Source organism: Pseudopipra pipra, chromosome 9, assembly GCF_036250125.1.
Source record: "Pseudopipra pipra isolate bDixPip1 chromosome 9, bDixPip1.hap1, whole genome shotgun sequence".
NCBI classification, from domain to species: Eukaryota; Metazoa; Chordata; class Aves; order Passeriformes; family Pipridae; genus Pseudopipra; species Pseudopipra pipra.
The window spans coordinates 15,016,137-15,032,384 of NC_087557.1; the positions used below are offsets into that span (position 1 = coordinate 15,016,137).

The window sequence follows — 16,248 nt, forward strand, 5'->3', positions numbered from 1 at the left end:
AGTTGGTCTGAAGATCCATGACAATATTTTCTGTCAAGTTTCCAGTTGAGTTTAAGGGATAGTTTGATAATTGCAAAAAATGTTAAGGGTTGACAGTGGTCCACTGACCAGAAAATTTTATAACTAGTGGTTAGGGAAAATAACTCTCTGTACACATTATGAGGATTATCTGAATTGTCGAAGGTACCTTTGGGAGGTAGGACATTTAAAACATTCATCTTTTGCTCGTCTTTCCTAGATCTCAGTGGGAGAACATTAATGGGGTTTGCTTCAGATAGTCATACTTGAAAAAGCTTGTGTTAAGTGCTGACTATGGTTACTAGAACAGAAATCTGCCGTGAAATGTAGATGGTTACAATTTCATCAGAGATAAGATAGCATTAAAATCCTGTCTGCTTACTGCTGACACTGGATATCCAGCACTGTCCAGTCATGCTCCTCATGCAGTTACACATGAGCATGTCCTATCCCTAATGAGAAAATCACACAGATGGGATGGGAGGAGGGATCTTTGTAAAAAAGGATAATTATCTCATTACAAGATGTTGAATCCAGAGCCTGACAATATTCTTGCCTAGCAACCTGGGGAGAATAAAAAAGTGTTAAGATGTAGTGGAAGGAGAGTAGGTAACCCCAAATGATTTGATTCTGTGTGGTGTGAGTTGCAGGCCCATCCTGAACAGAACTGATCTTTAGCATCAGCCATCATTCTACATCCCATGTAGTGCTATGCAATGACAGCCTGGATTCCAAGCCCACTGGGCTTTTGGCTTTGGCTGATAGTACAATAGGAGTTTGGTTTTCAGATAACAGTGAAAATGTTTAAGTATTTTGTTATTCAAAATAAAAGAAATGATAAGTTGCTTTGTTCTTAGTTTTATGTGTTATCCATAGCTATCTTTACAAAGTTTAAATCCTCAAAGAAACATACGGAAGCCAATCTGAGTGTGTGATAAAACTCCAGGAGGTGAAACAAAGGCCCCAAAATACAACTGAGTCTCAGTGCAGAATATTAGTTGAAACCTGTTGCTTGGGGATGAGCATGTTCTTGTGATGTGTGGCCCCATAAGATGGTCTAGAAGTTTACGTTTTTCTGTTGAATTGATATTTTGCATGACAAGGTGTTATTTGCTCTGTCCATTTGCTTATTTTACTGAGATCTTGAAAATCTGTATAGTGTTCATCTATTTTCCAGCAAGCAGTGGGCTGGACATCTGGGGTTTTTTCTGTTTCGAGTAAGTATATATCCAGAAGGATTGGAAACTGAATACACTGCTTAATTCCTCAACACACACAAGATCCTAAGCAAAGTAATTTCCACAATTTAACTGCCTAAGCAGAGACATCCTTCAATACAGTATTTGTGGTTTGATTTGGGTTTGGATTTTTTGTGTGTGTGTTTGCGTTAAGCTGCTTAATTTGTCTTTTTGCCTTTTTTAAGGTATTATTTTGAGTTTTAATACAGTTGTAGCCAGAGGAAACTGAAACAGCTATATTTATATGCTGTCAGAGGAAAATAAGAAAACAATGTTTATTTTATAAAGCAATCTGCTAGTCATATAACTTACCTGCTCTAAATAATAGCTGAAATGAATAGCACACACTTTGTAAATAAGAGACAACAATATTATTTGTCTAAAAAGTACTTGTTTCTATTGTTATGCAAAATCACTTAAGCGTATATGGAATAACAATCTGTTTTGCACATGTTGTGTTGCCTGGGATAATATCCAGCATTTTAATCAGCTGGCCAGACAGTGGAAACATGATGGATTGGAAGAAGGTTGATAGCTGCAAATTTCTGGCATTCTGTTCTAACTTTCTATTTTCCACATCCAGTGCTCTCCAGGTGGATATAATTGTTGACATTAAACCATCTCAACCAGGCGCCAGACTTGTCAGAGATGTCGTACTTATCCTCAAGTGTAGAAAGTCTGTCAACTGGGTTATCAAGTCTCATGATGTCCAGGGAAAGCTGGAAGTGATTGTAAGTTAAGGCACCTTTATTTTTTGAGAGATATAATACTGCAACAATATAGAATCCATTTAAATGTGATATAATTGCTTTTTTTTAATTATTAATGCATGTCAGGGAGCAAATGCAGAAACTATTTTGTCTCGTTAGTTTTTAATATATGGGCTATTAGACCAACACATGGCAGAAGCCGGGTGGTTAGTGCAAGGATTTAGGGTCTGTGTCTTTTAAACTTCTGTTGAAGTACCCTAAACACAGAGTTGGATCTTCATCTCCGTTTTTACTGTTACTTTAGTGAGTGGATCTACAGGTTCATCTCAGAAGTTGGAACAATGCCTCTGAGTGCAGAATGGATAATACTGAATATGTGGCACACACCCACAACCCTTAGAAGTGGAAACAGTTTTACTTCTCCTGCTTGTGGTTGTAGTTGTGTCTATCCCTCTTCCCTGCCAGTACTTCTGCCCCAGTAAATGTTTGGTCAAATTGGCCTCTTCTCTCCTCAAACTGCAAATAATAAGTTTTTTAAAAGTTAAAACCAGGATCTCTAAAGCTAAACTTCTAAAATTAGAAGGGGATGCTGGTTAACATTGATTTTTGGTACGGGCTTTGTAGCTCAGCACCATTTATACTAAGAAAATGTGTTTTCCCTTGGTCTGAAATAAATAAACATAATTGGACTGATCACGCAGCCAATAAATGTGTGACCTATTTCTGTCTTAAGTGATCAGTTAAGAGCACATTGTACAGTTGAGCTGAATGTTTGCTCAGGACCACCTAGTGGCCTCCTGATTAGCAGTTTTGCAGTAATTCAGTTACGTTTTCAAACTTCAGCTCTCTATTTATGGGAGTTTTACTTTACTGAGTAGCATTCTGCTTTTGATGTGTGTAAGGGTTGTTTTGACAGGATGCAAAGGCTGATTGATCTAAATCTCCCAAGAGGACAGATTGGTAGATAGAATTTCATGCTATATTTTGAGAATGAAGGAAATAAAAGAAAACAAATTTTGGTGTTGCTCAGAAAATTGAATGGAAAAATTATCTAGGGTGGATGATGAAATTCCCTCTTCATCCCTAACACAGATTTGTCTTACAGACAGGAAAGGGTGTTCTGGTCATTCTGTAGGTCCTAAATAATCAGTCTTTAAAGAGAAAGGTCAAGGTTAGGTGCTGAGGATTACCACTCTTGTAAGCAGAAGGGCAAAAAAACAATGCTTGACTTTAAAGTTTCATTCTAGGTTATTAAGTAAAATTCACCACTGTGTATTTGGGCCCATATGGGTCTACTTTCATAGGATAGAGAATTGTGCTTTAGTTCCCTCTCTGCTTGGAGATAGCTCAAGTACCATATTTCACCTCCATGAGGCTATCACTTTATGGATGATCAATTTTCCTGGAGAGGATTTCTACAGAATTTTAGAATTCTGTTGTGTGTAAACTGCTGTACTTGAATATAGAAAAGGAAAGCTGCTATTATTTTTACATTTCTTCTTTATTAATTATTATTAATTGGTAAAGTATATATATATAAATTATAAATAATATAATTATAAAAGTATAATTAAAAATTCCTTCTGTAATGAGTGGCAGAAGGTAACACTTTATTTAGATTAACAAAAAGAAAAAGTAATACATAAAATATATATGGAAATGTCAGTATATAAAAGACTGTATTTATGTTAGGATTTGTGGGTAACTGTTTGCTTTACTGCTTTATGTATATAGATGTTTCATTTTCTGAATATGTTTGTTCTCCTTTATTTAGAGAGGGTGTGGGAGGGGACCAAACTCCCCCATGTCATTAAAAAGTCTGCATATCCAGCATTTAGGATCTCTTCATATCTCTATTAAGCTGAAGACCTTTCCAAGCCCAAATTTAGAGTGCATAAAAACATTACTAAGCAATTAGGTAATGTTTCACAATGTTCTTTTTATTAGTTGAAGCAGTTCCACGCACTTCAATTTTCCTAACTTCTTGCCGTCAGTACAAATCAGAATTGTCTTGAGGGGATTGGCAGACTGAGAGGGAAAGGTTAGTGCTAAGCTGCCTCAGACCCAGGACTGTGAGTTATTGAGGTCTAAGTTCACAGACAAAAAATGAAAAAGACACTGTAGCTCATATAGCTCATCTCCCAGATTGCTGTGTTTCTTGAAACTCTGGAAGAGGCTGTATACAAACACCAGTAAAATGGGAGTCATTTAGGTAAATGATACTGCACATCATGTATGTGCAGTGCTTTCCTCCCAGGCTGTGTTTAACTCCAGCGTGCAGTCTGTCCTTACAGCAGCCCCTCTGCAGTGCTTGTCTGGTTATGTGCCTGTAGGCTGCTGTTCACACTGCTTTCTTTGGTTTTGGTGTCCTTTTGCAAAGCTGGGAATTGCACAGTGAAGTTGCAGAAAGAATATAAGTGTGTTGAGGGGCGAAGAGTGAGAGAAGTGAAATGCACAGAACCCTGTGAGGGTTTCAAAAGCTTGGAGGGACTGTTCTTTACATGAGAGCAACTGCCCACCACTTTCAGAAATGGTCTCTCTTCTGAGTAGGTTAGTGGGGGCTCTGATTGCCTGCTTTCAAACACTGTGTGTGAAGCTGTTGGCAGGGCAGGCAAGTGAAGGTCTATTCCTGCAAGCCCTTGTTCTCAGGTTTTGTTTCACTAAGGTAATGCAGGATTGAACATTTACAGGCTCAGTGTGGAGTGGAGTGGTATAAACAAGCCCTGGAAGTGCTTGGGTGCCAGCTAGGACAGTAAACTTCTGGGATAATATTTTTTCAGCTGTCTCCTTCTGACAAAAAAGTAAAAGAAAGCTGAGAGGCAGATGCAGCAAAGTTGGAGTAGCATAATAATTCCAACCAGTCAAAGCTGTGGTAATATGACATTGTGTGATCAATCGTGTCCAGATTTGCATCTATTGAAGATCAAAGATCAGTTGATCCAAAACTGATTAAGGCACTAAAATTAGGATACCTATTGCTCCATTTTTGTTTCTTACCTTCAGTGGCCTTTGTTGGTCATTGATAACTATACTAGTAACAGTATCCTCAGACCACACACTGTACCTAAAATTATTTTTATTGTGGAGCTGCAAATGTTTAAAAGCTGCAGAACTGGGTCTCTAGGAAGAAATGAGGGAGGGAGCTGAAAGTATACTCTGCCATACCATCAGGACTCTCTACATGCTTTATTCACTTCTTTGTTCTAAAGTCGTTTCTGATGTCAGGTGAAGTGCAGCCAAGCTCTGTGGCCTGTGTAGCATGTCCATACAACCACTATCTAAAAGAGATCTCAACAGTCAGTCCTATGATGTTCTAGAGTGAAAAAGATTTAAGATTTGAGGAAAACCAATGGGGATGAAAAAAAATGCAGCCTATATGATGGAGAAGATAATTGAGCATGGAAATTAAAGTGTTTATGGAACATTCCGTGGTATCAGCTGCATTAGAAAGTGCAATTCAATCACATTGCAAAAATCATTGAAAAGTGGGTCATCAATGCCTTTCCTGCAGCATCTATGTTCAACTTGTTCTGTAGCCATTGATATGATTGTTATAGTGATAATAGTAGTGTTGTGAGTGTAAAAATAAATATATATGTATTTAGCTTTGTGTGAATACATGTTAAAGATGCCAAGTACTTAAATGCAAGTTTAAGTGTAATACCAGTTAATATTTTCTAACTGCCCCTCTAACAGTGAGAGATAGTTGTTCTATTACTTTGACTTACCCATTTGGACAAGAAAATTTGAAAGTTAGCAAAACATTTACCGGAAAATGGAAACTAGCTGACAGTGTGACTCATCTGTATTCCAGTGCCAACTTTTTTGAGGCATTATTTGTAATTATTAATAATTTAAAAAAATGAAACATGCAAGTGCATTTATGAGTTTGCTGTATCAATTTATTTGTGTAAAACTTGTATTGTTAATTAAATCTTAAAATTTTTCGTATGCAGAAAGTATATGTTATTTGAGTAGTCTGAGCATGCATAAATGTGCATGCTCTCACTTACTGCTCTGTTAAGCATTTAATTCAATCCTGTTTAACATAATCAAAAATGTACAGGAGGCGTGCAGCGTTTCTAGGGTGCTCATTCAGACACAACCTGTCCTTGGTGCCAGCTGACTTTAAAGCATGAGCTGGTATCAGCTCTACTTCATGAGCATGCTGTTTTGCCTTTTTCAGTAATGCTCATTTGAACAAAGGTTTTCCATTATGCAGCTGAAGTAATGCTCTCATCAAAGAAATGAAGGGGACATTTAAAAAATCAGTTGGCATCTTGAATTCACCTCACCTCGGAAGTAATTTCAACTCAGTTTTGAAGAAAGTATTGCATTATACACATTACTGTAAATATTTCTTTGTCTCATTTCAGGATTAACAGTTTTTAACTACCTTGATTTACTGTACTCCAGCCAGAGGCTGGGAGGAAGGGGGAGGCCTTTTTCCATGTATGCAACAGTTATGTGCCTACAGTGGCAGGGTTTGGTTTATTTCCCAGGTGTCCTCAGTTTGTTGTTATATAATAGAGTAAAACAGATTAAAAAAACAGGTTCAATCAGTATCACTACTCCATTTTAAGTATCCATAAATCATAAATCACCAACTAAGTTTGTCTTTATTTGCAGACATCAAATAGTATTGGGTTTGGAAAGGAAACAGAGAGATCCATGACTATGAGTAAATCAGTAATACCTGATATTCCCTCATCGCATGAGAGTCTGATCAAGTGGGCTTATGAGCATAACTATAGTCCAGTTACTTCCTACACAAAAGCCCCTGTTGCTAACAGATTTCATCTGCAACTTGAAGATACAGGTAAGCTTAAAAATGGATTTTTAACATATAGAAAAAATACATCTTGTATTTCCAGGAATACAATTACTTAAAAGATGTTTTCTCAGTTTTGAAGCTTTGGTTTTGGGCATTGCACAGCTTTTACTTTCATCAAGAACGCCAGTAATATCTGTAAATGATGGCTTTTTGATTAGAAAAGTCCAGGCAAGTTGTTTTATTTTCTGAAATGTTGGTGGAATTAGGTGTTTATAGTTTATCCAACACACAAGACTTTATATCTGACCATACTCAGTGTTCACTGAAATGAACTTGAGCAACCAGATATCTTGTTAGTTTATAAGTCCAGCTTTGATTTTTTTTTTAGTGTTGTTTTTTTCCCCAGAAGTATGAGCATAGTGTTTTCTTGAGACAAGAAATTGTCTCAAGAAACAATTAAATAAACATTTAAATTGTTGACAGACATGATAATAAATACAACCATTAAAAAGAAAAAGTTATTTGGCCAAAGTCATTGCTGATGTAAAGATATCTGGGTCCATTGAAGCTAGCAGAGTTGCATCTGTTTTTTTCACTAGTTCTGAGTTTCAACCACTTTAACCATTTTGATAAACCTTGTGTTCACATAATTTTATCAGTTGCACTCTGATGGGTTACAGATAATTATCTGCCTGAGGCAGATGTTGAGATTCCTGTCCTGAGCAGTCACATGTATAAGCCAGGAGATAGTTTTCTCATTTACTCACTGTAACGTTAACTCTCATTTAGCTTCACTCTGGTTATGTAAGTAGTTTCACAACAACAGAGTGAATGAATTTGTGATGAGTTGAGTAATAAAAGAATTTAACCCAATGATTTGCACTTAGACTATTTCAGCAGCACTAAAATAGTATATTTATGAATGTGATGTTTCTTTTACCTCTGTGGTTCTTTTGCATGTAATAGGTCTACTCCTCAAAGTTTAATTTCAGCTCTTAGTGTTGGAGGTTTTTAGCAGGGACCAAATATACCAAGATTAGGTGCCTCAGGAACAATTAAACCTTTAGTTGGAGGAGTTTTGGCTAGTTATCTGAAAAGTACAAAGATGCTACTTTAGATGTCCTTCAGGAGCTTCTTTTCTGGATACTTTTTTTTTTTGGTATGAAAATTATTAATGCCGGATACTTTTTAGGAAAAATATCTAATGAACTTATGGGGGGGGATTGTCTGGTTCTTTTTTTTTTTTTTTAGAAGAGATGAATGATGAAGAAGACCATTCCCTTCCTCCAGAGCTGACGGAATTGCTGGGAGCTAACCCACTGCCTGCTCCAAAGAATCCCACGTTAAGTGATGGCCTGACTTTTCCATTTCACATTAACAGAGGAAGGCATGATACAGTGGGAGAAGAAATCTTCCCATCCAGGCATTCAGTACATACGTTAATAAATCATGACTTTGGACATTCCCTCTCAAAACATAAAGAACCGGAAGAGGTTCAGGGCAGTGCTGATGTGGCCCTGTCGATAAAGTGCGATGACAAAGCCATGACAGTTGCTGTAGAAAAAGATGCTCTGCAGGTTGGTGTGCTATCTTATTCTCAAAATGGGGTAGGCTTTTTTTGGACAGACCATTTTATTTGCATTTTGATTGAAAAAATAAACATTCTAAGATCTACAGCCATCACCACTCAACCCCCCCAAAAATAGTTTGGTGAGGAAACTATACTGTAGATATTCTTTGCCATAATTCAGAATCGTGTTTCCTCTTCACAACAATCCGATGGTTTTTAGGAGGATTTCCTATTAAAGCTTTGCAGGGTTGGCTCTGTCAAAAAAGTAGTGTGCTCAACCATCAGTCTGTTTTTAATTTCCGAAGTATAAAGAAGCTGCTTTTGATAGCAATGTGAAACCTGAATAGGTCTGTACCATCTACCAGCTGACAGGTTGCTTGTGTCCATTTGCATTGTGGAAAAGAGCCTGATACAGACAGCATTTTTAGCTTATTTCAGACCAGAGTCAGCATTATTAATCAGAAGATTAATAATGAACCTGTTGTTTTCTTTGTTCCATGCTACATTTATTCCCTGTCTGTCATGTGTAACAGCATTTTGAGAGTGACCTTCCCTGGATGTCAGTACAATGAACTTCACTTCCTCCTATGAGCAATCATGAACAGTATTCTGAACTTCACTTTAAGCAAGAGCTGAACACAATTGTGTTTCAGTCACTTACAAAGCATCTTTGTTTCAGGCCAGTGGCTACACCCGGACAGAGCTCTCGCTGCTGGATCACTCTTGCAAAGCCAGGATGAATGGCACCCATTTCATTTTGGAGTCTGCACTGAACAAATGTGGGACTCGGACAGCATATATCTTGAACAAGATTGTTTATTTTAACTCTGTGAGTATTTTACAAAGAGGACCCACCTTCTGCACTGCACATCATAGTAGTACAAGGAAGCTGTTGCAGTTAGCTTTAGTCTTAGCAAAAAGGAGGCATCCTGATCTTTTCCTGTCTAACTCAAACCTCGTTGCAGCCACAGTCCCTGTATTCATGGAGGCATGAAGGCTTCATATTCAGGGTGCTCCTGTGGTCAGATAGTATCCCGAAGGAAAAAGCAGGAGTTGGAGTTAAATACTTTTTACAAAACTGCATGGCTGCCCTTTGGGGACTATCTGTACCAATCTCAGAGAATTTGCACCAGCTTTCCCTGTGCAGCTTTGATGCATTGATACATAAGCAGTACTATATTCTGTAAGGAGGAATGGGAATTTTGTGATTGTACAAAGCAATACCAATTAATTTGTATGCTGAATTAAGTGAAAATTTTTTCTTCTAAAATTGTGTGTGAAAAAGGCTCTTAAAATATGAGGAAAATACATTAATTATGCACACTTCTTTAGAATTTGAGTTTATATTTTCTGTCTGTTGATGTACATGATGAAGGGACTCTTGGGTACTTGCATATAAGTGTTGATGCGAAGGAGCACAGTTAGGTTGTAAGTGACTGCTTCCAGACTGGCTAAACTTATGAGCCTGAGTGCAGTGCAGCTAATCTGGATTGGAAAGTAGTGACACATTTCTCTTGCTGAGCTTTCCAGTACATAGAATAACCTTGGCAAATGATGGAAAGCCTGTGGTCCAACCCAAACACAGCTAAGGCAATCTGATCTGACCTTGCCTGGTTACAACTGTTCTATACTGGTGAGTTGGTAGCACCTAACTTTAGAAACAGTCCCAAACCAGCACTGTGGATAGAATCATCAGCAGACTACAGAGCAGCGTGTGTCTGGAGCTAAATACTGTCATTGTCCCTGTATTCTATTATGGCCCAAACTAAAACAGTCATTTACCTCTTCTCTTTTCTCTATCACGTCTTTTAAAAGTCTTGGCTACACGCTTGAACTCCAAAACCCGTATGGTGTTTTTCAGAATTTCGTAGCATTTCTCCTGAAAAATAAACACCCAGCAGTGGAGTGTCAAAAGGTGTGTATATGCCACTTTTTAGCAGTTGCTCTATGTCCAAGAAAACAAAGTTGAAGTCCTGGAAGGGAGGGAACTAGCTGAGGACCCACAAGGCATACTGAAGCAGAGTACAGAACATTGGAAAACAAAACCAGGGAATTTGCAGGTGAAGTAACGGAGAAGTGTACAAAGGATTAAAAGAAAAGGTTGGAATTCAGTACAAATTCAGTGAAAAACAAGGGAAAAATGAAGAAGAGACATAATGTTTTTGGGTTTACGTCTCTGGAAAGAAAAAATGCAAGTGACAGAGGAGAAAATCCTGTAGCAACCCTAACACTTCTAGTGATTTTTCCTGAGTACCTTAAGGAAAACTGTAAGTTGCAAAAAATCGCTTTAGAAAGCTGTCTCCTTTTTCAGTGTTGGTTATAGAAATACCAGAAATAGAACAGAAATGCTAGGCTGCTCATTCAGACACCAACACCCAGATTGGTGTCATCACTGGCTCTGAATTCTGGAAAAAAACTAAGGAACATTCTTGAAATGCAAGCTACATGTCCTACATGCTCAGCACAATGCTGTTTAAGACATGCTTTTACTATCTGCTTAGCTGGTGCTCTTCTTTTGGCCTTTGCATTGTTCTGAAGAGAGAAGAAAATAACCATGAGAGTGCTCAGTTATATCTAATCTAATTTGTTTGCAATATCTTTTGAGCAGATTGTCATTCAGCTGTCATCACCAGCTGAAGGCAGCGGCTTTGATGATGATGACATGGAATCAGGTGATAATGGATTTCCGGGGGATGCTGATGAGGGAGATGTTTCTTTCTCAAGCTGGCCTGAAATAGCGGTATGTTACTCTCAGTTTGCACCTGCCAATAAAGAAATACCTATTGTAATAGGCATTCCACATAAATTACATTAATTGTATAGAAATTAATTTGTCTTTTAACACATTTCTTCTCACTACTGTTTCTTATGACCCTGTTGAAGATTTACACTAAGTAGGTGGAACATGGGGGAGGCCTGTATTGCACACACCAAATTTGCCCTTATCCAGCTACCACTCCTGACTCAGGATGTTATTGTATTTATTTTTTTTTTCATTTCAGTTTAATTGCACACTGCACCAGCCAGAGGATGACAGAGGCATATTTTGGCCTCCTGAACCACACATCACCAATGTTACCTTCAACATGGAGCTGTACAAAACAGATTTGTTCCTTGCTCCCTCCCAAGGACTCTTCTCTGTTGCTGAGAATGGGCCGATATATGTAGAGGTAACAAGTTGAAAAAGGCTTTCAAACTAAAAGAAGCATTTTGCAAGGCCATGCAATTGAGCCAAATCTGTTGTGAGTTGAAGGGTTTTGGGCAGTTGGTTTAGGCAGGCAGGTAGCTACTGTGGTGGCTGCAGAGGACAGAAACTGTGGGGTAAGAAGTAGGACAGTGTTTTGGGTAAAAACCAAAGGATTCTTGCAAAATGGATGAATTTTTCTTACAAGGTAAATCGGTGATTCTTGCCAAATCTGCTTTTCTGTGCAGAACTTATAAGTGTCTCTGGGCTCTTGCTCTGAACTGGCATGTCCTGATGAAGGCTTCAGGGTTCATTATATTTGATAGTAGATCTGAACCTCATCTGAAAGATGTAGACGTGCAAAAAATTATTACAAGTGTGTGTCTTTCATATGCTAGTTGTTCTCAGGTTCCACCATTAGTACAGGTTCTGATGTCTCTCCAGTTCACTTAAAAACATCAGTTACAATCCTTTTGAATGCTGCCACACAAGGATCTACCAGATTTAGATAAGTAAGACTAAAGCAAAATCAACAGCCCTTGACTTCAGGTGTGTTTTGCACATGATAATATTTCCATGTGTTGTTCCTCATCTGGGAAATTTCAAACTAATACAGTCAGTATTTCTAAATATAGCCATGTGTACAGAATTTTGGATTTTGCAAATAATGGTAGGCATTAATAAATACAACTTTGGCAGGGAAGAAGTATCACTAGTTCATAGATGAGTAAATTACCAGGTGTGAACTATGGGCTTATAAGACCAAGAGTATATTTACTGAATTAGTTCTGTGCCATATTTCTCTTGCCCAAGGTAGTTCCTCTTTGTGAGTCCATGTTGCACCATGATAAGCACAGTGACCTGTCTGACATTGGTGCAGTTTTCTTCATATCAGTGCGTTGTGTCTCTTCCTTGTTCTCTACCCAGTGAAAAGAGTTTAAGATAGTCGAAGCAAAAACAAAGTATGTTACACTCTATTAAGAATATGTTTATAAAAGACACTTCTTTTTTTTTTCATTTGGATAAAACCGTCTGCTTCCTTCAGTGATCTGAGATGAATCCCCCTGGCTCCAAGCCCTCTGGATTTGTCTGGTTCTGTAGCTGTTTATTCAGACAGATGTTCTGATTTCTTCATCACCTGTCCTGGCAGAAGCCTTTTTTTTCTGTTTTTCCTTCTTGTGCCTTGAAAAACGTATGAGTTTTGAACTTCTGTGACTCCATTTTTTTAACAGACTCAGATAATTTTTTTTGCTTTTTTGTTTCTATTTTGCATTTTTTAATAACAAATATATTTGGGGGGGTTGATAAATAGATCATAATCAGTAAGAACTCTATATCTCCCTTTTCCTTGTCTGCTAAAGATTTTTTTCGTGTTTCAATATTTTGGGGGGGTTTTTTCTTCTCTGGTGTCATTTTCTCACCTTCCTCCTGTAGTTGTTTTCTTTCCTTGAGATATCATTCATCCTTTTATTTAATGAACTGTAGTATGCCTGTCCCCCTTCCCATAATCTCTTTTTAAACTAATTTACACCAGCAGCTTGTTTCCTGTCAGTATTTATGGCTGACTTTCATTTATCCATCTTTATTTCTGTTCTTTTTGGAAGATGGTCTTTCTTGCTTAGAAAATCCCTTGCACATCCCTTCGTCTCTAGTTTGATTGCTGCTCACACAAGGGAGAGAAAAAATGAGAAATGCCTTTATTCACGGCAAAACTCATAGCATTCAAAAATTACTGCACAAACCACAGAGTTTGGCAGGCTCTTCCTTAAAGATACATGAGGCACATATGGATTAAGTACACAGATAAGGCACATTTCTTCTAAGAAGCAAATTATTTCTTGTGGAACTGTTTCATTGGGCAGTGTTAATGGTTAGAAACAATGCTTCTGTTGTTTATTAAGAGCAACACAGCTCATTCGTTACAAATTCCATTTATTTTTTTTTCTTCTAATTATTCTGTAGCATTTGTTGTCTGCATTCCAGTCCAGCTGAGCAACATTAGGGCCTCGGAAGTTTGCAGTCTTAATTATTTTTCATAAAAGAATATGAATTTCAAACTTACAATAAACTAAAAGGATCCTTTCACAAGAAATTATGGCTTTTTAGGAGGCTCCCTCAACCCCCCAGTCCAGGAATGCCACCCACACTTCAGACCATGACCTCTTCTCTGCCTTTGCATTCCTGTCATGGCTGGGGGTGGGTTCTCTGTGTCTGTTGCTTTTGTATTTTTTCTTTTTCATTATAGTTTCAAACAGATACAAAGATATGGAATTAGTGATTGACTTCCATCCAGCTCTGTCACAGCGTGTGTGTCTAAGGGAAGCAGTGCCATTTCAGGTGGCAGTCACAGTCATTAACTGTGTGTCTCGTCTGGGCTGGGTTTTTCATCTGCTTTCAGGAAGATAAGAGATGGCTGTATTTATGCACAGTTATGCTATTAAACAGCTGCTGATTTTGAAACCACAGATTTTCTGTCTCTCAGTTTGACAGTCTACTCTTAACATTTAGCCTTCAAAATAGTTCAGGTTGGAAATGGTACTGGAAAACTGCTTTAAAAATTGTTGAAAATATTAATGAAATGTGAACTAAAAATGTCATTTCTGAGATCTTACCATCTCTTTCTTTTTAATGCAGGTGTCTCTGACTAAAGCTGACAGATCCTTGGGCTTTGCCATTCAAACATGCTTTGTTTCCCCGTTTTCAAATCCAGATAGAATGTCTGACTATACCATTATAGAAAACATTTGTCCTAAAGATGAATCTGTTAAATTCTACAGTACTGAGAAGGTGAACTTTCCAATACCACATGCACAGAGGGACAAAAAAAGATTTAGCTTTGTGTTTAAACCAATGTTCAACATCTCACTGCTCTTTCTTCACTGCGAGTTGACTTTGTGTACAAATAAAGACAAAGATACTCAAGGACTGCCAAAGGTCAGTAATTTATAAAGTTAAATCTTATGATTTAGATGAAAATAAGGTATTATTCTCATCTGACCTCTGAAGTGAATAAACGGTTTTCTGTGGAATTGATGTAATAAACATGGTATCTCTAGGCTCAGGATTTTAACAGAGAAGAGTTATTATAGTATGCATTTTGACTACATGATTTACAGTTTCTGTTTAAATTTCATTGGATGGTTACGAATAGAAATTGCTTTTTATTACACAAGTGGTTCAGGATGATCTTTGCTGTCCATATCACATCCATATCCAAAGCACAAACAATGTTAGCTTCAATTTCCAAAGCCGTGCATCATATAGGTTAATATTGTAATCTGATTGCTACAAAAGAGAATTGCCAAATTTTGCTTTATAACTAATGGAATTATATATAAATTAGTTGTTAAAGAATGTATTCTAAGAGTTCGGAATTTATTTTTAATTTGGGGTTTATACACATTTCACTTAAAATGTGTTTTTTAAAAATGATTTGTCATTGTTCATTAACACATGTCAGTGGCTACAGTTTTGACTACCAGATTTTTAGAAAAAAAATTATCCTGAAATAAAATAATTACTACCATTTAAGTTTAATAGTAACAGTCTCATAAAGGTTAGAGAATCTTTAACGAAGGCAGAGGTTGCATCCTGAAATACAGCTCATTACCTTTGCCAGTACATTACATGGGGGTTGTTTGGAGGTTCTTGGCAAACAGGTGACTCTCTGACCTCACACACAGTTTTTCCACTTGCAGTGCATTCCTCCTGATGAAGCTTGCACCTCTCTCAATGTGGATATGATCTTGGCCATGATGCACAACAAGAAAACCTTCACCAAGCCCCTTGTAATAACACATGAAGGAAAACAAGAAGGTATGAAAATGAGCTTGAACTCTTTAATAAAGCTATATATATTATATTGTGTAACATACAGGGGCTTGAAATGAGGGAGTGCTCCAAGTATGTGGCGTTGTGTAATCTTATGGTGATACTGTGTCTGTAAGATGTTACTTGTTTAGACATTTCCCTGGCAGCAGTCACCAAGGCAGTTCGTTGCTGTTTTCTGATTGTATTGATCTCTGGACCTGTGGTTTTGCCAGGCATAGAGAAAGGAATGCTGTACTGGGGTTTGGATATGAATGCAGCAGTAGCATTTGCAGCAACCTTGTTGCCCAGAGATCAAAGGCAGTGCTTTGCTCCCTACTTTATAATTTATTTATTGTGCTTGTAAATATAAATTTAGGAATAACAACAGTGGAATTACAAAGTATTGAGGGTGCTAAAGCCTGATAAGTTTGTAAAGCAGAAAGGTGGCCACTGGAGACTCATTAGACAGTTAAACTATTAAGAGCAAAGGATGAGATGCACAAAGGTGCTCCACTTTGGCGGGACTTGTTTGATTATGTAATCTGTATTGCAAGAAAATGACTGTGGTTAGTAACTGATTGAAGGATTTGGAGAAGCTGAATCAAAATGTTCCAATAGTGTCCAAGGACTGTTTGACCTTTGGAATGTTTTTTGGGAAGCATCAAAAAGATGGAGATCAGAAGTCCTTTAACCTCCATTGTACAGTGCATGCTTTTTAGTCTTCCAACAATTTAAAGTACCGTACAGCGTTGCTAGGGGACATAAGCAACAACTGCTTCTGTCTAACTCTGCAAGTCAGCTCATATTTAGTTTTGGAGAGTTTTCTACGAATTTGTTAATTCAGATCAAATCCACTATGAATTAAAGGTGAATATTTGATCTGTCACTTAAAACCGTGCTTTGGGTTTGATTCTGTGCTTTATTTTTGCTCAACTCTCATTTTA

At 37.5% G+C, this 16,248-nt stretch overlaps 1 protein-coding gene across 3 annotated transcripts in view; it reads left to right on the top strand.

Annotated features, from left to right (window-relative positions):
* The window catches only part of TGFBR3 (transforming growth factor beta receptor 3), a 110,956-nt gene that overhangs the window by 79,443 nt on the left and 15,265 nt on the right, over window positions 1–16,248 (top strand). For 2 of the 3 annotated variants that reach the window (XM_064664744.1, XM_064664745.1), the window contains exons 7-14: window positions 1,840–1,987; window positions 6,596–6,785; window positions 7,992–8,317; window positions 8,990–9,139; window positions 10,919–11,050; window positions 11,313–11,480; window positions 14,129–14,428; window positions 15,193–15,310. In XM_064664744.1, the coding sequence (XP_064520814.1) occupies window positions 1,840–1,987; window positions 6,596–6,785; window positions 7,992–8,317; window positions 8,990–9,139; window positions 10,919–11,050; window positions 11,313–11,480; window positions 14,129–14,428; window positions 15,193–15,310 (1,532 nt within the window). The remainder of the gene's footprint in view (window positions 1–1,839; window positions 1,988–6,595; window positions 6,786–7,991; window positions 8,318–8,989; window positions 9,140–10,918; window positions 11,051–11,312; window positions 11,481–14,128; window positions 14,429–15,192; window positions 15,311–16,248) is intronic. The other variant, XM_064664746.1, reaches the window with a different exon arrangement.